The sequence below is a fragment of the Amblyomma maculatum genome, chromosome 3, assembly GCF_055883805.1.
Source record: "Amblyomma maculatum isolate TAMU_Amacu chromosome 3, ASM5588380v1, whole genome shotgun sequence".
Taxonomy (NCBI): domain Eukaryota; kingdom Metazoa; phylum Arthropoda; class Arachnida; order Ixodida; family Ixodidae; genus Amblyomma; species Amblyomma maculatum.
In genome coordinates this window covers 212249279-212265655 of record NC_139346.1, presented here as the reverse complement: position 1 = coordinate 212265655, position 16377 = coordinate 212249279, and the positions used below count along the sequence as shown (strand labels likewise).

General features: G+C 47.4%; 1 protein-coding gene across 1 annotated transcript in view; it reads right to left on the bottom strand.

Annotated features, from left to right (window-relative positions):
- LOC146197635 (lachesin-like) overlaps positions 1–16377 on the bottom strand; it is a 152638-nt gene that overhangs the window by 43552 nt on the left and 92709 nt on the right. Inside the window, exon 3 of the mRNA XM_084597214.1 lies at positions 339–546. Coding sequence (XP_084453340.1) covers positions 339–546 — 208 coding nt within the window. The remainder of the gene's footprint in view (positions 1–338; positions 547–16377) is intronic.

Sequence of the window (16377 nt, the reverse complement as noted above, 5' to 3'; positions counted from 1 at the left end):
TTTTCCAGACTGCGTGCGATGTAGACCTGCACTACAATAGATGCAGTAAAAGCAAAGCTATGCATTCGGCAAACGGTGTAGACTTGCGTCTAGCAGGTTGTAACTCTTAGCTTGAGCGTTCTCCCCCATTTTTTGACAGATCAGTGAAGAGTAACCTCACCTGTCAACTTCCACCTGCCATACCCACGGCCGCGAACTTTTTTTTTTTTTACAGCGCTGGTGCTGAGGCCAACACCGGATTGTCTGCACAGTAGGAAATCTGACGCTATCGCGTTAAAAAAAAAGAAAGAAAAAGAAAATAAATGACCACACGGGGAGGCAACACAGTGGCTTCTTACCTAGCACGTCCAAGTAGCCAACTTGGCTCATCATGGGCGATGTGTTGATCTGGCACATGTAGCCGCCACGGTCGGACTCCTGCACATTCCGGATGTGGAGGACGAAGTGCCGGTTGTCGCTGGTACTGAGAGAGATGCGGTAGTTGCGGCTGATCACCTGTTGGTGGATGCTGAGGATGCCTTTGTCCTCCACTTTGATCCACGCAGGCTGCGAGAGAGTTGAAAGGGCGCGGAATCAAAAGGTCTGCCGAACTTACGGTGGCAATCGATACGCATCAAATATTACTGCGTAAACAGTGCCGTTGACAATGCAGAAATTATGGCCTGTGTCTGTTTGTGCTCAAAGTGAAGCCATGTCCTTCAAGAAAAAAAAAATGCCACCAGCGAACTTGTCGCCTCCACTTCACCTAACTCTACCTTCGGTCAACCAACCACACTCACGGTCGGTCGTGCCACACCGTGTACCCCTGCCAACTTTCACAGTCCGAAGGCGCCATCCGTTCATTCAGCTCTACCATCCAATAGGCCGTCGCCCAAAAAGGCCCGCTAGAAAAAGGAAACGACGGAAAATGTGATGTAAAGTACGCAGCTGGTAAGCCAGCTGTCTTATAGATGTATAAAAGAAGCCCCATCAACCAGCCGCTTTCACGTTCCACCTCCTTGGTCCACCTACCCACTCACTGCCATACTCTACCTTATTCGTAGCCAACTTTCTTCCTTTTGAGACGCCGCCTGGAAGCTTTACGTGATGCAGCCCAACGGCACGAGGCCTACACGAGATAAAGGAACAAACGCGGGGCTTTCCCATCTACAACACACCAATCTACTGCACTGAAAAAAATTCTGTCACCTCGACATATAATAAAAAACATAAAAGTAATCATCAGGGGTACATACAAGTACTCTCACAAAATTCTCGCTTCAGATGTCTGATCATGCCACATTTCTTTTATATTGAATATTTAATTACACATCTGCAACTTGTGCACTCACTCTGCCAATATGTTTCATATCAAAAGCCAGTATTTATATACAGTAGGGATGAAACACAAGACGTTCCCTGAGTAAACTGCTGAGCCAAGCACTCCTCGAGCAGCATTTTTGAATTCCTAAAACACTTATTTTAGCGAAGCGCATCAAATGCTGTAGCAGACACACATGCACACAAAAAATGACTACGGCTAAATCTGCTGAGGCCGGCTATGAAAGCAAAATGTGTTATGCTTGCTTATTCTGTTCCACTACCACCTCTGCCTATTTGGCTCGCCCCCTGGGATTTCCCCATTCAAAATGCATTCGACGCCTCCGTTTCGTCTAGACTAGTCTGTTGTGCCCTTGACGTCCGCAGAAGAAGCGAGCAGCAGCTGAAGAGGAAGCGAGTTCCGCCGGCTCCGCGCGCCGCACGGGCGAAGGGGAAGAAGCGCGGCGCATTAGCATGGGGCGTGGCTCTGACGTCATGCTCCGGCTGTTGCAAGGCTTGTGTTTTGAAGCCGAATTCGCTCGCTCTTGCTAGGCCAGTAAAAGTTTCTCTTTAAAATTTAACAATTGATATACTTACTGTCTATGTTCACTACGACTCTCTTGCAACAACGCGAAAACATGGAAAGAGCATGAATACAATGCCACAATGCAGCATCTAGCGGAGCAAATTGCCGAAAGCGCAGCATTCTGCACGGCGTGTACAAAAATTGGTCTCAAAATAGCTGTACGTTCTTTGCTAACTACGATTATTAAAACGATTCAACTGGTGCAAGATACCTCATTCCGAGTGATTCGCGCCACTCTCGTCAGATAATTCCCTTCAGTATGCTGCATAAAGACTGTACTTTAGGTTCGGAATTAGTTTCTTCATTGGCATGTCAGGGCGTATGTTTGAACGTCGCACAAAACTTGTCAACACAGTGCAGTAGCGGGAAGCATGGCGCCCAAATTAGCGCCCTGGTTTGCCTTGTACTGCGCCTGTTATGAAAGGACGATGATATCGCGATTGAGCAACATTGACACTTGCCTCGTACATGCAAGCGACGGCCCTGTACGAAAATATGACGTTCATTTGTCTTATTCTAGCTCGGAGGATGAGGTTGCCGTGCCCTCTCTGACTTTAATTTATGCCGTCGCCGATCAGACTGACTGCCTTCTCGGCCTCTCTAATGATAACAGGCATGTTCTAATGATTATTTCACACTACACTGTAGAGTAGCCGGAATCGATGTGCTCGAGCATTTTAGTTTTTGACCGGGAAGTTTAGTATGAAACGCTTTTGGTATAGTAACGCACGAAACGTGTATCCTAAACTTCTCATTCATCTATTTTCTGACTGGAGATACACATTTTCTTTAATTGTTGAGCGAAACTCAAACTTGTCAACTACGATTTTTTTTTTTGTTCGCAGCAATTATACTCGTAGTTTATTTTTGTCATTAAAATGAAACTTCTGTTAGCTGCACTATGATGTGCGGCAGTAAAAATATGCTGAAAATATTTTAATGAAAAAGCTTTTACCCACACAACACAGAAACTGTCTATTTCTTCCGCGGTAAGCAAAGAGTGACTGTCAACGACAGTGTTCTTCGTTGGCTGTGAGAACTACTTCACGCGTAGTGCGTATACACAAAGTAGCGAATGACCGAAGTGAAAATAAGGGCCAAGGAGCAGAGATCAAACTGAAGTGGTAGTATTATGATTAGGCAAACTTGCGGGACTGGCGCCGGAATCTCCGAAAGCTTTAACACTGGTCTAGCGTTGTGCGATCAGATGGACAAGATATATATAAAGGAGGGCTGGTGGACCAACAGTGGCAAAGGAACAATGGTGTGGGTACTTTGAAGGCTGCTGTGACAAGCAGGCAGCTAAGCTCAGCAAACCCCAAGTTCCTCCTTGATACGGAAAGGATGACGATTTCTCATTTCTCATTGTGACAGCACAGCCATAAAAAGAAAACAAAAAAAAATGGGGGGGGGGGGGGGGGGTTGCAGCTAATGCGACGCGAAAACTGCCGGCGTGCTCACAACTCGACATATGTGTCTACTCAGCAAAATGGTAACATTGGTTATCGAGGTTCTCAGGGGTCGACAAGTGTAGTATAGGAGGAAATGCAGCGGTACTAGGCACCGCACCTGGATATCTTTATTTTCGCATTCCATCTACCCGTGTTGGTACAGCAGCCTCGTTTTGTGGAGCGCCCTTGTCTTCGATCGAACCGGTGGCAGTAAGCGTCCTTTTACCAGCCTTCGTGGTTTGCCCATTGTTTTACACATAGGTCGCGCGAGCACTTTTTCATTTGCGGTAGCAATCAATGCTTGACAGCTGGCAGCGAAACACAACTGATCGAAACGCGATCCAATTGATCACTGCGGAACTGAAACGTCATTTCTGTCTTGGTAACGACATCCGTTTTGCCATTCGAAGGTATCGGGCGGCTGCGCTCCCCCTAATCGAGCTCGTGTCATGGCTTTGGCGATTCTTGCAAGGGAAGTGCGCCAGATTGATGAGTCTCCCCATGCATTGATCGTTGACACCACAGAAGGGCACAATTTCCTTGCTGTTAAGGCGAACTTGGTAAGTAAAGTTGTCCTTCCTCAGTTGTGTGTTGGCTAGTTCCTGCGAAATGCTTGAAGCCAGTAACGATGAACTAAGCACGATGCGGCCGAATGCGCTGACTTTGCGAGGGCGCATATGGCGCAAATGGTCTTCCGTCAACAATGAACTAAAGCATATTCCAAACAAGGAAAACCATACGAGAGAAGCAAAATAAAAATGTTTCCTGTCCCTGCCTGCAAGGCTTAATTACTATAAGGTGAGAGAGAGAGAGAAAGAGAGAGAAGGCAGAGAGGTTAACCAGGAAAGCTTCCGGTTTGCTACCCTGCACTGGGGAAGGGGAATGAGGAGTTTAAATGAGAAAGATAGAAGAGAATGATAGGAAAGGTAAGGCGGCGAGGAGTTTCAGCTTTGTTGTGGCAAGGGTTCGAAAAACTCATGAGCTCGACGAACCTCCGGCTAGTGCGGAGTCGTATGCAGTCACCTTGATCAGGTGAACGCGTCTTTAATGCGCCTAATAATGAAGATAAATTGCTAAACTAACTGTATCGTAATGTTTTTATGGGAAACTTATTGAGTATGTTGAGAGGAACAAAACTTCATTCACTTCTTCAACGTAAATTCTGCGTCGTTACTTTTCCGCGATTAAGAAAAAAAGAAAGATTCATAAATTGTCACGTGACCATGCGTAGCCATATCATAATGTTATCAGCTAACCAGCGCCAAGAAAGAGAAGGAACTTCGCTACGCAAATCCGGGATGAATGAATAGGGTTTCAAATTACAAAGCTAATACCGCGATTGGTACAGACGCGTTCTTTTGTTAGAATTATACGACGCTGCTGCGTATGCGCGACTGCAACTTCCTGCACAATTATACGCATCCCGTACCCGTAGAATGCTTCTCCTATCTAAAGCGTTGAATCATGAGAGCTCAAATTTTGCGTGGAAATAGCGTTTGATCTCCAGTAATTTATTACAGCAAATTTCTTTGGAGTACCTGCCTAAACCGGTCAGAATTCATATATTCCCTTTGTATGCAGCGAAGCAAAAATAAGCTGCTGGCGCCATCTCGTTTTGTATGTAGGAACACTGCCATAGAGGTAGACGGGTGATATTTTGCTGAAGGTTCGAAGAACTTTATCAGCTTATTTATCCACAATAACCAGCAGCACGTACGTTTTCCACAACTACACTAAATTTGAAGAGTTCTGTGTGTGTATTGCCATAATTGTTTTTAAGTTTTGAACGCAATGGTGTTTGGTTAGCGCGCAATGGTCATGGAACCGGTAGCATTCGCTGAGACAGCGGCTTGTTTGACTTTGTTGTCCTCGCAGACGATGCGAATAACCGAATTCTGGTCGAGTCAGTATCGTACACAATATTTTGTATAAATACACTGCCTACCATATGCCATTTTTGTGCTAAATTCGAGCTCCGATGATTCAACGGTTTACCTGGAGAAAGCATTCTACGGAATGCGTATAATTGCACAAAACCCCGGACTTTGTTCAATTAAAATGTAAGAAACTTCGAACGCACTCCGTGGAGCCGAAGATGACCACATTCACGAAGACAATGAGTAGTCGAGGCCGAGAAGTGGCGACAGCAAGAGCGATGAAGAACCTTAAAAGGGGTGTAAAACTTTATGGTATAGTAATGTAGTTTGCAGTTCGAGAATCGAAATGAAAAATGTCGCTTTCGTGCAAAAACCGCACTTCGGAAAAATCACGGAATAAAGCGTATACGGTGCACTAGCTATGTCACAAAACGGTGCTAACATGATCGCGCGCTTCTTACAGCGTGAATATCTCCTGCGATGGCATCATGCTTGCTTCAAATAGAGCCAGCGCTGATCTCAGTGAATGACCGTGCCGTTCTATCTTTCCTTTGATCCACAAGCTGGACCGGGATTCTTAGTGGGACTGGTAAAACATCATTTAGAGAATTTAAAGAGGGCGTGTGCCTGGTTGTACTTTATATGACGGGACACGCCAACGGTGTGGTTAGCTGATCACTTGAGGCACCTTGTGCATCGCGCTGTGCCATTTACAAAGTTCAATATCTATAGATGCGCCGATCGCCTAGCTTCCCTCTCACTCTCGTCAAGTGGCCCGGTTTCCTGCGAAACTTCGTGGGATCTTAAAATTTCGCAAAGGTACATGGCTCTTTGGGTTGGAGTCTGCGTAAGATCTGTCGCAAAGCTGCTAGTCGCTGCTTGAGTCAGCGTGCCTGAGCAGTTATAGAAACCGCCAGATGCGCGATGAGAAGTGTGGCCCGCGCCAAAGCGCTATTTGTGTTTTCACCATTCCTTCTTTAGACAAACACGTTGAAAAGTATTTTCGGTGGGCGCGGATGCGGGAGGAGGGCCCTCAACGGTGCAACGTTGGTTGGCTTATACGGTTAAGCTATATAGATATGTAGATGGGTTTCTTGAAAGGAAAGGCAGAGAGGTTGGCCGGAATGATTAAAATCTGGCCCGCTACTCTGCGCTGGGGAAGGGGAAAAGAGAGAGGATCATGATGGGTGGGATGTGGGAGAAGGCATATGAAAATATATACAGGCGCAGCAACTTGCTTTACAGGCACGAGTCAACTCCGGTGGCGGACAAAAACCCGCAAAGAACCCGCACTGCCTGGAAACCCTTCCCCTTGTCCTGCCAAGCGCCCAGCAGCAGTTGCTCCGACATAGGCCTCTTGTCAAAACGCTTCAAGGAAACGGCTAGCACATTTCTTTCACGAGCATACACTGGGCACGCCAATAATATATGGGCCACAGTCTCGGGGATGCCACAAGCTGAACCTTCCGGGGAGTCCGCCTTTCCAATTAAATGCAAGTATCTGCGTGTAAAAACCACGCTTAAACGAAGCTTATGTGGCAAGCATGCATGGTGGCAAGGAGTATCACGCGAAACACAAAATTTCAATGTTCGATCGAGCCTTTTTAGACGAATGTGTCGAGCGTCTTACTCGGCTTAGTATGCTGCCGTAGCATTCTTCATACAGTTCGTAAGAAGGCACGTCGAATCCGCTCTTGAAAAGGCACAGTTGTTTGGAGGCCATTGCTGAGGGCACTTTTTGCTTCCGTATCGACCTGATCATTTTCACTGAGCCTGCAGTGGGCAGGGATCCATTGAAACATTATTCCGTGGCCTTGCAGTCGAGTAGATGTAAGGAGCTCCATGATGCTGAGTGCCAGAGACTAGTAGGCGGTGTGTCGTAAGAAATTTTCCAAAATTTGCAATGTAGTCTCTGAGTCCGTGAATATACACCATTTTTGAGCACCTATATAGCGACTAGATTCCAGAAGGGCTACAAGTTCAGCAGCAGTTGACATAGAAGTATGCCCCAAAAGGAAATGAGAGTCGTTTTCTGAGTGGGTATGACCACAGCTGCAGCGGATGCCTGTGCTGACACAGATCCGTTAGTGTATACGTGAATATAATTGTGATATTCTGGCCAGATGCTCGCCAGAGTAAGTTGTTTGAGCCCACTAAGTGGTATTATTGATTTATTTAGTATCCCGGGACCACGTATGTGCGCCGAAGGTTTATCCATCACCCATGGTAGTTGGGCGGGTCGATATGGGAGGGCATATCCTGTTGGTACTTGCGACTGATGACAGCGGAGTGCACTTGTAAAACTGCAGTTCGGCCGCTCATCCAGAATCTTAATGCCCCAAAGCGACTCACTCTATGAGAGACGCTGTAATGGAGGGCTCCGAACTTTCGACCATCTGAGGAACCTGCTTTGACATCGAACATTGCACGGGCACATTGCTCTTCGCTGCTTCCATCAAAAAGCGGCCGCTGCGGCCGGGATTCAATTCCACATCCTTGGCTTCAGTAGTCGAGCGCCATAACAACTCAGCCATTGTGGCTTTGTACCACCATCTGGCAGATACGAGGTGTGGAAACCGCCCTCAACTCTCTCAACATACTCTCAATCTCTCGTTTCTTTCTCACATTCTTTTGTCTGCCAGAAAATTAGGAGGATGCGTATTCATCCCATTAATAGAAGACGTGATAGCGCATTTAAAACCTCCTTTTATATCGCGATGTTTTTTTTTTTTCATTTTCGACTTCAAGTTATTTTAATTTTTAAAGTTACTGTCACTGTAACATCAGTACACATCCACAATAAGTCTCATGCACCAGCAAGTGTTCACTACGTGTCCTTCTTACACGTTTGGTACCAACGACCTTTCGTGACCTATGCATTGCATGCCCGCCTGGCATGCAAAAGGTCTTGGCTGGAACCATAATGGCGACAAATATGGTTTATTAAAGTGTTTCTAGTTTCTGAAGCATCTTCATTAGAGAAACCTGCTCGGCAATTTTGGCTTCATTTGGACCCTCTCGCAATTAGTTAGTTTTATTTGAATGTGGAACGTTTGAAGTTCCCGCGCTAGCTAATGTGATTGTGACGTGATGACCCTGTCGATCAATCATGTTTTTTTCCGACAGCAGGAGTACAACGACAGCGACAGCGGAATTTCAGTACAACGAGCGCCTAGCGCTACCACATAAAAACAGTCTGGTTGGATGGATGAATGGATGGATGGAATATAGGAGCGTCCCCTTTGAAACGGGGTGGTAGTAGTAGCTATCATGCTCATTTTTCACCCTATATCTTAATTATTGTTTTAGATTGGTTAACTATACCATCATTCTATTTGTTGAATGTGTGTTTCTACATTACTAACATTATGTCACTGGATGGATGGATGGAATATAGGAGCGTCCCCTTTGGAACGGGGTGGTAGCAGTAGCTATCATGCTCATTTTTCTCCCTATATCTTAATTATTGTCTTGGTTAACTATACCATCATTCTATTTATTGAATTTTTGTTTCTACATTATTAGCATTATGTCCTTTTTCTGCTTATAAGCCGCCAATCTTCCAATCGTTTTTTGCTAGCTTCCACCGCCTTTATTCACCCGGCCTCTGGTATCTCTAAACCCTAGAGCTTCAGGAAGAGTGACTGCGCCTGCATCGACTTCCGGATGGATACCATTACATTCGAGTATAACATGGTCAATTGTTTCACTGGAGTTACCACATACAGCACATTCGTCATCTTCATTGTTAAATTTCTTTTTGTAGCTGCGTGTTCTAAGGCACCCTGATCTAGCTTCAAAAAGTAGGGCACTGCCTCTTGAGTTATCAAAGAAAGCTTCCTTCCTGATCTGCCTTTTCCACTTTCGGTATAATTCCACACTCTGTTTCTTTTCCCTCGAATTTATCCATTTTTTACCTTCTGTGTTTTTCACCTGTTGCTTAACGCTCTTTATTTCTTCGTCCTTGTGACCAGCATACTTACTGGTTAGTTTCCTAGTTCTTTTCCTCCATTGTGAGTCAACGCTGTTTAGGTATAGGTATTTAAATACTTTAGCTGCCCATCTGTTACTGTCCAATTTCCTCAGGCCTTCCTCATATAATATTTTACTCTGAGCTTCCCGTACTTCGAAAGATGTCCAGCCCATATTTCCCTGTACCGCCTCATTTGTGGTTTTGCCCTGGGCCCCTAGTGCTAATCATACGAAGGCTCTCTGATTTATTTCTAATGTCGACTGTACCTCTGATTTTAGGCACAAAACCGCATTTCCAAAAGTATGCCCGGGCACCATAATTCTTTTCCAAATACCTCTCAAAACCTCATACCTGTTGTATCCCCACAATGACCTATGCTTCATTATCCCGACATTTCTTCGCCCTTTGGCCTCAAGCGATTGCTCATGCTTTCCAATGTATGCTAATCCTTCGTTTACCCATACCCCGAGATATTTATATTCTGCTACTCTGGGTATTTCATGGCCTTGTATTTTAAGACCCTGATCAGTTGAGCCGTTGAAAATCATCAGACCCGACTTAACTGCGCTGAAACTGAAGCCTAGAGCGTCCCCTTCGTCTCTGCATTACGTAACTAGAGCTTGCAACTGCTCGCTTTCACTGCGCGCCATATGCAGCGCCCTCTGGGCCGAAACGGTGATTTTGCTCCGGCTGGCTAGCAGCAGCTGATGATGAGTGGAAAGGTGAAAAAGTTTGGCTTTGGTTTGGTTTAATATATAGATCTTCCAAAGCAACTCAGGCTACGCGGCGTGTCATAGTGCATGGCTAAAAATATTTCGACCGACTGGCATTCGTTCATGTGCCGTGAAGCTGTGCAGCACACCTTGCTTTCTGCCTCCATCGAACAGCGGCCAAGATAACACTCGTGTACTTGGGATCAGCAATCGAGCGTCATAACAAGTGAACCATCACAGGCATGAAAAAGGTTGATCTAAAATTCACGAACACGCCCACTCTCAAATTATCTGCAGCAGTATATCGAAAGATGTAAATAGCTGATCAGCTATCACTGAATCTTGCGCTACAAGGTAGTAATCGTTTTCTTGATCATTTTTAAAGCATGATATCATTCTAGCACCCACTGTTTGGCCGCCGCTGAGGTTAACAGAGCGCCGACCCAGAAGAGAACTCCAAGCCGAACCGCAGGCGAACGTAAACGCTAACGGAGTTCGTGAGTTGCCCCTTGGTGCTGCGCTGCCACTGGAGCAGCCACACGTCTAATAATAGTAATTGGTTCACAGGAAGGGAAAGGCGCACTATCTGTCACACTTGCTCTGTGGACACCTGAACCGCGCCGTAAGGGAAGGGATGAAGGTGCGAGTGAAAGTGGAAGGAAAGAAAGGGGAGCCGTAGTGGAGGGCTACGGAGTAATTTCGACCATCTGGGGATCTTTAACGTGCGCTGACATCGCACAGCACATGGAAATCCACTTCGTTTCACCTCTATCGAAACGCAGCCGCCGTGGTCTAAGAGTGGCTTTCTTGGCTAAATTGACCATGGAGAGTAGGTGCGCACAAGTTTCCCCGGGAAAACCCTTCCATTCCAATGCCGACTGCTTAAATATCCGCTGGTGGTCGGGATACAGTCATAACAATTAAACAAAAAATGAAACATGGGTTTTTGAGGATAATGATGGCTCGATATCTGCCCGAGATCGTGGTGGATAACTGATTTATTTATAGGAAGGGAAAGGCGCGGTAACTGTCTCACTTGTTTTTCTGTGGACACCGCAACCGCGCTGTAAGGGAAGGGTGGAAGATGGGAGTGAAAGTGGAAAGAGAGAAAGAGGAGCCGTAGTGGAGGGCTACGGAGTAATTTCGACCACCTGGGGATCTTTAACGTGCGCTGACATCGCACAGCACACGGACGCCTCTTCGTTTCGCCTCCGTCGAAACGCAGCCGCCGAGGTCGGGTTCGAACCCGGGTACTCCGGCACAGTAGTCGGGCGTCTTACCACTGCACCACCCCGGCGGGGCTAGCTGAGCCACCTGGTTTATTTATATGAAGGGAAAGGCACGGTAACTGTCTCACTTGTATTCTGTGGACACCGCAACCGCGCGGTAAGGGAAGGGAGGAAGGTGGGAAAGAAATGGAAAGAGAGAAAGAGGAGCCGTAGTGGAGGGCTACGAAGTAATTTCGACCACCTGGGGATCTTTAACGTGCGCTGACATCGCACAGCACACGGACGCCTCTTCGTTTCGCCTCCATCGAAACGCAGCCGCCGAGGTCGGGTTCGAACCCGGGTACTCCGGCACAGTAGTCGGGCGTCTTACCGCTGCACCACCCCGGCGGGGCGAACCTGAACCTCACACTGAGAGAAGAAAGGGAGGTGGGAGGGAAAGAAAAAAGAGAGGTGCCATAGTGGGGGGCTCAATCTTTTCGACCCTCTGGGGTCTTTAATGTGCATTGACGTCACAGAGTACGCGTACTCCTTTTGCGTTTAATTTCCGTCGGGACAAGATTGGATACCTCAATCTCACCATCAGCACGAAGGAGGAGGAGGAGGAGGAGTAGGAGGAGGAGGAGGAGGAGGAAAATCTTTATTTAGTCCTATATTATTTGGCGATTTTTGGACGTCTTCAGAGATGTCTGCTTGTTGTATCCACAAGAGTCTTCTCCGTCGACTTCGTCCACTTTTTTACAATGGTCGGTTGCCCTCAGTCCAGGGCTCCGCTGGCTGCTGCCGCCCGTTGGGCTCGCTGTACCAGACCTTGCTGGTCTTCGCAGCGGTCGCTGGACAGCAGAGTCTCCCATTGCTCCGCACTCGGGTTTCGAATTTTGGGGACCACATCTATGTTTTGACAGGCCCATGTGATGTGATATAGTGTTGGTTTTTCATAGCACCATGGACATCTGTCAGCGTATATGGTATGGGGTGCATTTTGTTTAGTATGTGTAGGTTTCGGTATGAACCCGTCTGTAATTGTCTCCATATGACAGTTTCCTCTCTGGTGAGAGAACTGTTCGGTGGGGGATATCGCATTCTTCTTCCTCTATAGTTTTCTAGTATGGCCGAGTATGCCTTGGGTACTGGCAAAAGTTCCGCGGACCCGTCGGATGCTCGGAAAGTAGTGTATGCTCGAGCTATCCTGTCAGCCTCTTGGTTCCCTGCCACCCCCATGTGCCCCGGTACCCATATAATATTGTGTCTGATCTTGTTTTCTTCGTGGTTTTTAAATCTGTCGCTCGCTTCGAGGAGTATACGAAGCGCGTGACGATCAATCCTACCATTCATGAAATTTCGACAGGCTGTTTGAGAGTCCGTGAGTATCGTTAGCGACCGCCCAGCTCTATAGCCCTCCGCCACCGCTAGAGAAATGGCTACTTCCTCGGCCTCTGCTGCTGTGCAATGTCGGATAGAGGCGCTGGTCACTTCGCGTAGAGACGAATTGACCACCGTGGCCACTGCAATTTTGTTCTGTCCTCCTCTCGAGGACGCGTCTGCATACACAGTCGTGTCTTCAGGAGCGTATGTTTTTTGAATAAAATTGGCCCTTGCTTCTCTTCTACCTTGGTGGAGGTTAGGGTCCATGTTTCTCGGGATTGGAGCTACCTTGAGGGACTTGCGAAGTTCGTCGGGGATCGTTACCGTCCTCGCTATTTCTCGCATCTGCTCACAGTATCCGAGTCTCTGTAAGAGCGCTCTTCCAGTCGTTGTCTGCAGCAGCCTGAGTTTTTGCGACTCAAGCTGCGCCTCGCGTAGTTCTTCGAATGTGTTTTGCAATCCAAGCGCCATGAGCTTTTCTGTAGACGTGTTGCGCGGTAATCGGAGCGCCGTCTTATACGCTTTGCGTAGCAGGGCATCAGCTTGTTGTATTTCACTCTTGTTGAGGCACTGGTAGGGGAGGCTGTACATAATTCGGCTCACTACCAGGTTTCTAACTAGTTTTAGTGTGTCCTCGTCGCGCATGCCATGCCGCCTGTTGGTGATGCGGGTGATCATGCGTGTCACTTGTAGCGTTGTTGTTTTGAGCATGGTAAAAGTGTGACTACTGCGTTGGTTCGATTGAACCCACATACATAATATTCTTATTTTTGTCTTTTCAGGGATGGGTATTCCTTCCAGGTAGATGTTGAGTTTCAGGTTCTCACTGGTTGGGACGGTCCGGTTTTGTTTGCCTCTCCACACTCGAAGCAGTTCCCATTTCTCGGTCGAGCATGCGAGTCCTCTTTCTCCGAGATATTTCTGTACACAGGAGGCCGCTTCCTGTAGTTTTTCTTCCTTCTCCCTGAGGGAACCGGTGTTCGTCCAGACTGTTATGTCGTCTGCATACATGGCGTGCCTGATGCCTTCGATCTTCTCTAGTTTTCGTGCTAGACCTATCATAGCTATATTGAAGAGGATAGGTGAGATGACTGATCCTTGTGGTGTTCCTTTGTTTGGCGCGTGAATTTTGTTCGATCGAAGGTCTCCCATGCCGATGGTGGCAGTTCTATCTGACAGGAAGGCTTTAACGTACCCGTGGATTCTGCGTCCGCAGTCCAGGTCGTCTAAGCCTCTAAGGATCGCTTCGTGACTGACGTTATCAAATGCTCCCTTGATGTCAAGGGCCATTATGACATTTTCACCTGTTCAGGGTACGTTGCGGAGCACATCTTCTTGTATTTGAAGCAGCACGTCCTGCGTCGAGAGTTTTGCTCTGAAGCCGAACATGATATGGGGTACATGTTCATTATCTTCCATAAAATTTTGCAGTCTGAGCATCACCACCCGCTCGTAAAGCTTGCCGAGGCACGACGTGAGCGATATGGGCCTGGGATTTTCAATTTGGAGCTGTTTGCCAGGTTTAGGTATCATAATTACTTCGGCGTGTTTCCAGTCTTCGGGAACCGTCTCCGCCTCCCAGTGTTTGTTTATAAAACTTACGAGCTCTTGTATGAGGTCGTCACTCAGGTTTCGGATCAGGGCATTGTCGATTCTGTCGGCTCCTGCTGCCGTGTTTCTGGTCGTATTCCTTATGGCCGCATAAACTTCTTCCACAGTTATTGGGCGGTCGAGTCTCCCGTTTTCGGCTCAGCGATAGTTTCCTTGGTATCGTGAGGGGTTGCGATCACCGAAACATTTTTTTCATGCTTTCTCTAAAAGGTCGGTGTCCGAACCCTCGAAGGAGTGGATGAATCTGTGGATGCTTTTATTGTTTTCTGATTTTGTTTTGGTCGGATCGATTAGTGCTCTTAGGAGATTCCAGGTTCTGACCGTAACTAAGGTTCCCTTAAGCGAGTTGCTGAATTGTTCCCAATTTTGTCTCGCGAGTTGCGCTGCGTATTCTTCAGCTTTTGCCGTAACTTCTGCTATCTTTAGTTTTAGTTTCTTGTTGTGTTTTTGCTTCCGCCATCTTTTGGTGAGACAGCGTCTGGCTTCCCATAGTCGCAGAAGGTGCCCGTCTACTTCGGGCGTTGTTGTTGTTCGTCTTACACTTTTTGTGCATTTGTCTCGCGTTTCTGTCAACATGCCGCTCCAGTGTTCTAGTGATTGAATGCCGCCTTCAGATTTTTTGCAAGCCCCGCGGAACGCGTTCCAGTCCGTGAGTTCTGCTTGTCCGATCCGGCATCTTACCCTTTCCGATGCTATTCGCGTCCGGAGGATAAAGTGATCGCTACCTAGGTTTTCCATCATGTTTTCCCTCTGTGACTCCTTGCTCTTCCTTGCGAACGTGAGGTCCGGGCAAGTGTCCGTGCTCACACTATTACCGATTCTCGTGGGGGTCGCGGGATCTGTGATTAGCTTACAGCCAAAATATTCGGCTACGTCCGCTAATGTTCTTCCCTTGATATCTTGTTTCCGGTATCCCCAACTCGTGTCCATGGCGTTGAAATCTCCCACGATAATGAGTGCATTTTCTTTGGCCAGCTTGTGCGCTCCGTGGAAGAGTTCGAAGAATTTGGCTTTTCTTTGTCTTGGCGGGCTGTACACGTTTAGTACGAACGTGCTCCTTCCCTTTCGCTTTTTCGGAATGATATCGACAAGCGCGTGCTCGATGTCCGTGTCGGCGATGGTATCGTGCCTGATTGCGGTGATGGCTTTGATGACTAGAACGGCTGCTTTACCTCCGTTTTGGCTCTCGTAAACATCGTACCCCTGTTAAGAGGGCCTGGTTCCAGTCTCTTGGAGCGCAATCACATCGGGGGGTGTAAGCTGTGTGTTTATGTATTGTTTTAGTAGGGCCTGCAGTTCCATTGCCAAATTTCTAAGTTTTCTTGGTCTTGCTGACGCGTCTTGGTCATGTTTACGTGTTCGTGCTGTTGCCTTGTTCGACAGCGAACGCCGTTAACGCTGGACGGTTGTACGCTCTTTCCCTAATGTTTTCGTTATGTCTGTTTTCGAAAAACACTTTTGATTTCTGAGATCTGCCCCTGAAATTGTGCTTGTATCTGTTGCATTTGAGATTGGATTTGCCGCATCATATCCTGCATCATCTGCTACATCATCTGTTGCATTCGTGTTTCAAGTTCTCCATTGTTGGATGCTTGTGGCTGTTTTGGAAAGGCTCTAGTGATTTCAAGCTCCCGCTGTTGTGCCTTTAGTGTTTTTGTTAGTTCCTCGACCTTGCGTTCGAGCTCATTTTGTTTGAGTCGAGCGAGTTCAAGCTCGCGTCTGAGTGCATCACTGCTCGCGTCTTTAGCTTCTTTGACAGGAATATTTTTGTTGTTTGTATTGTTTGTGTTACTATTTTCTACCGAGTGCGGATCAATGGTAGATGCCCAGCTTACCTTGCTGCCGCCTTTCTGGGAAAGCTTCTTTTTCTGCTTTTCTTGTTTGTTCCCCTCCTGTGAACCGGCCGGCGACAGAGGTGGGAAGGAATTGGACCTTGATCGGCTCCTCGAGGTCTCGCCTTCTGAGCTGAACCATCGCTTGCGTGGTCGCCCGCGTTGGCCACTGCGCCCTGTTTCCCCGCTGGGCTTTGGTCTTGCTTTTTTCAGTCTCTCGGGGCACTCTTTGGATCCGGTGAGATGTGCCTCACCGCATATTAGGCACTTGAGCTCGCACACATGGTCTTTCGTCGGATTTTTATCTCCGCACAGTCCGCACACAATAATGTCCGGTGTGGGGCACACGTCGGAGCGGTGTCCTTGCTGGAAACAGGCGTAGCACACTTGCCTCGTGGGGCGGTACTGGTAGCACGGTAGTTCACCTCCGTAGTATATTACGAA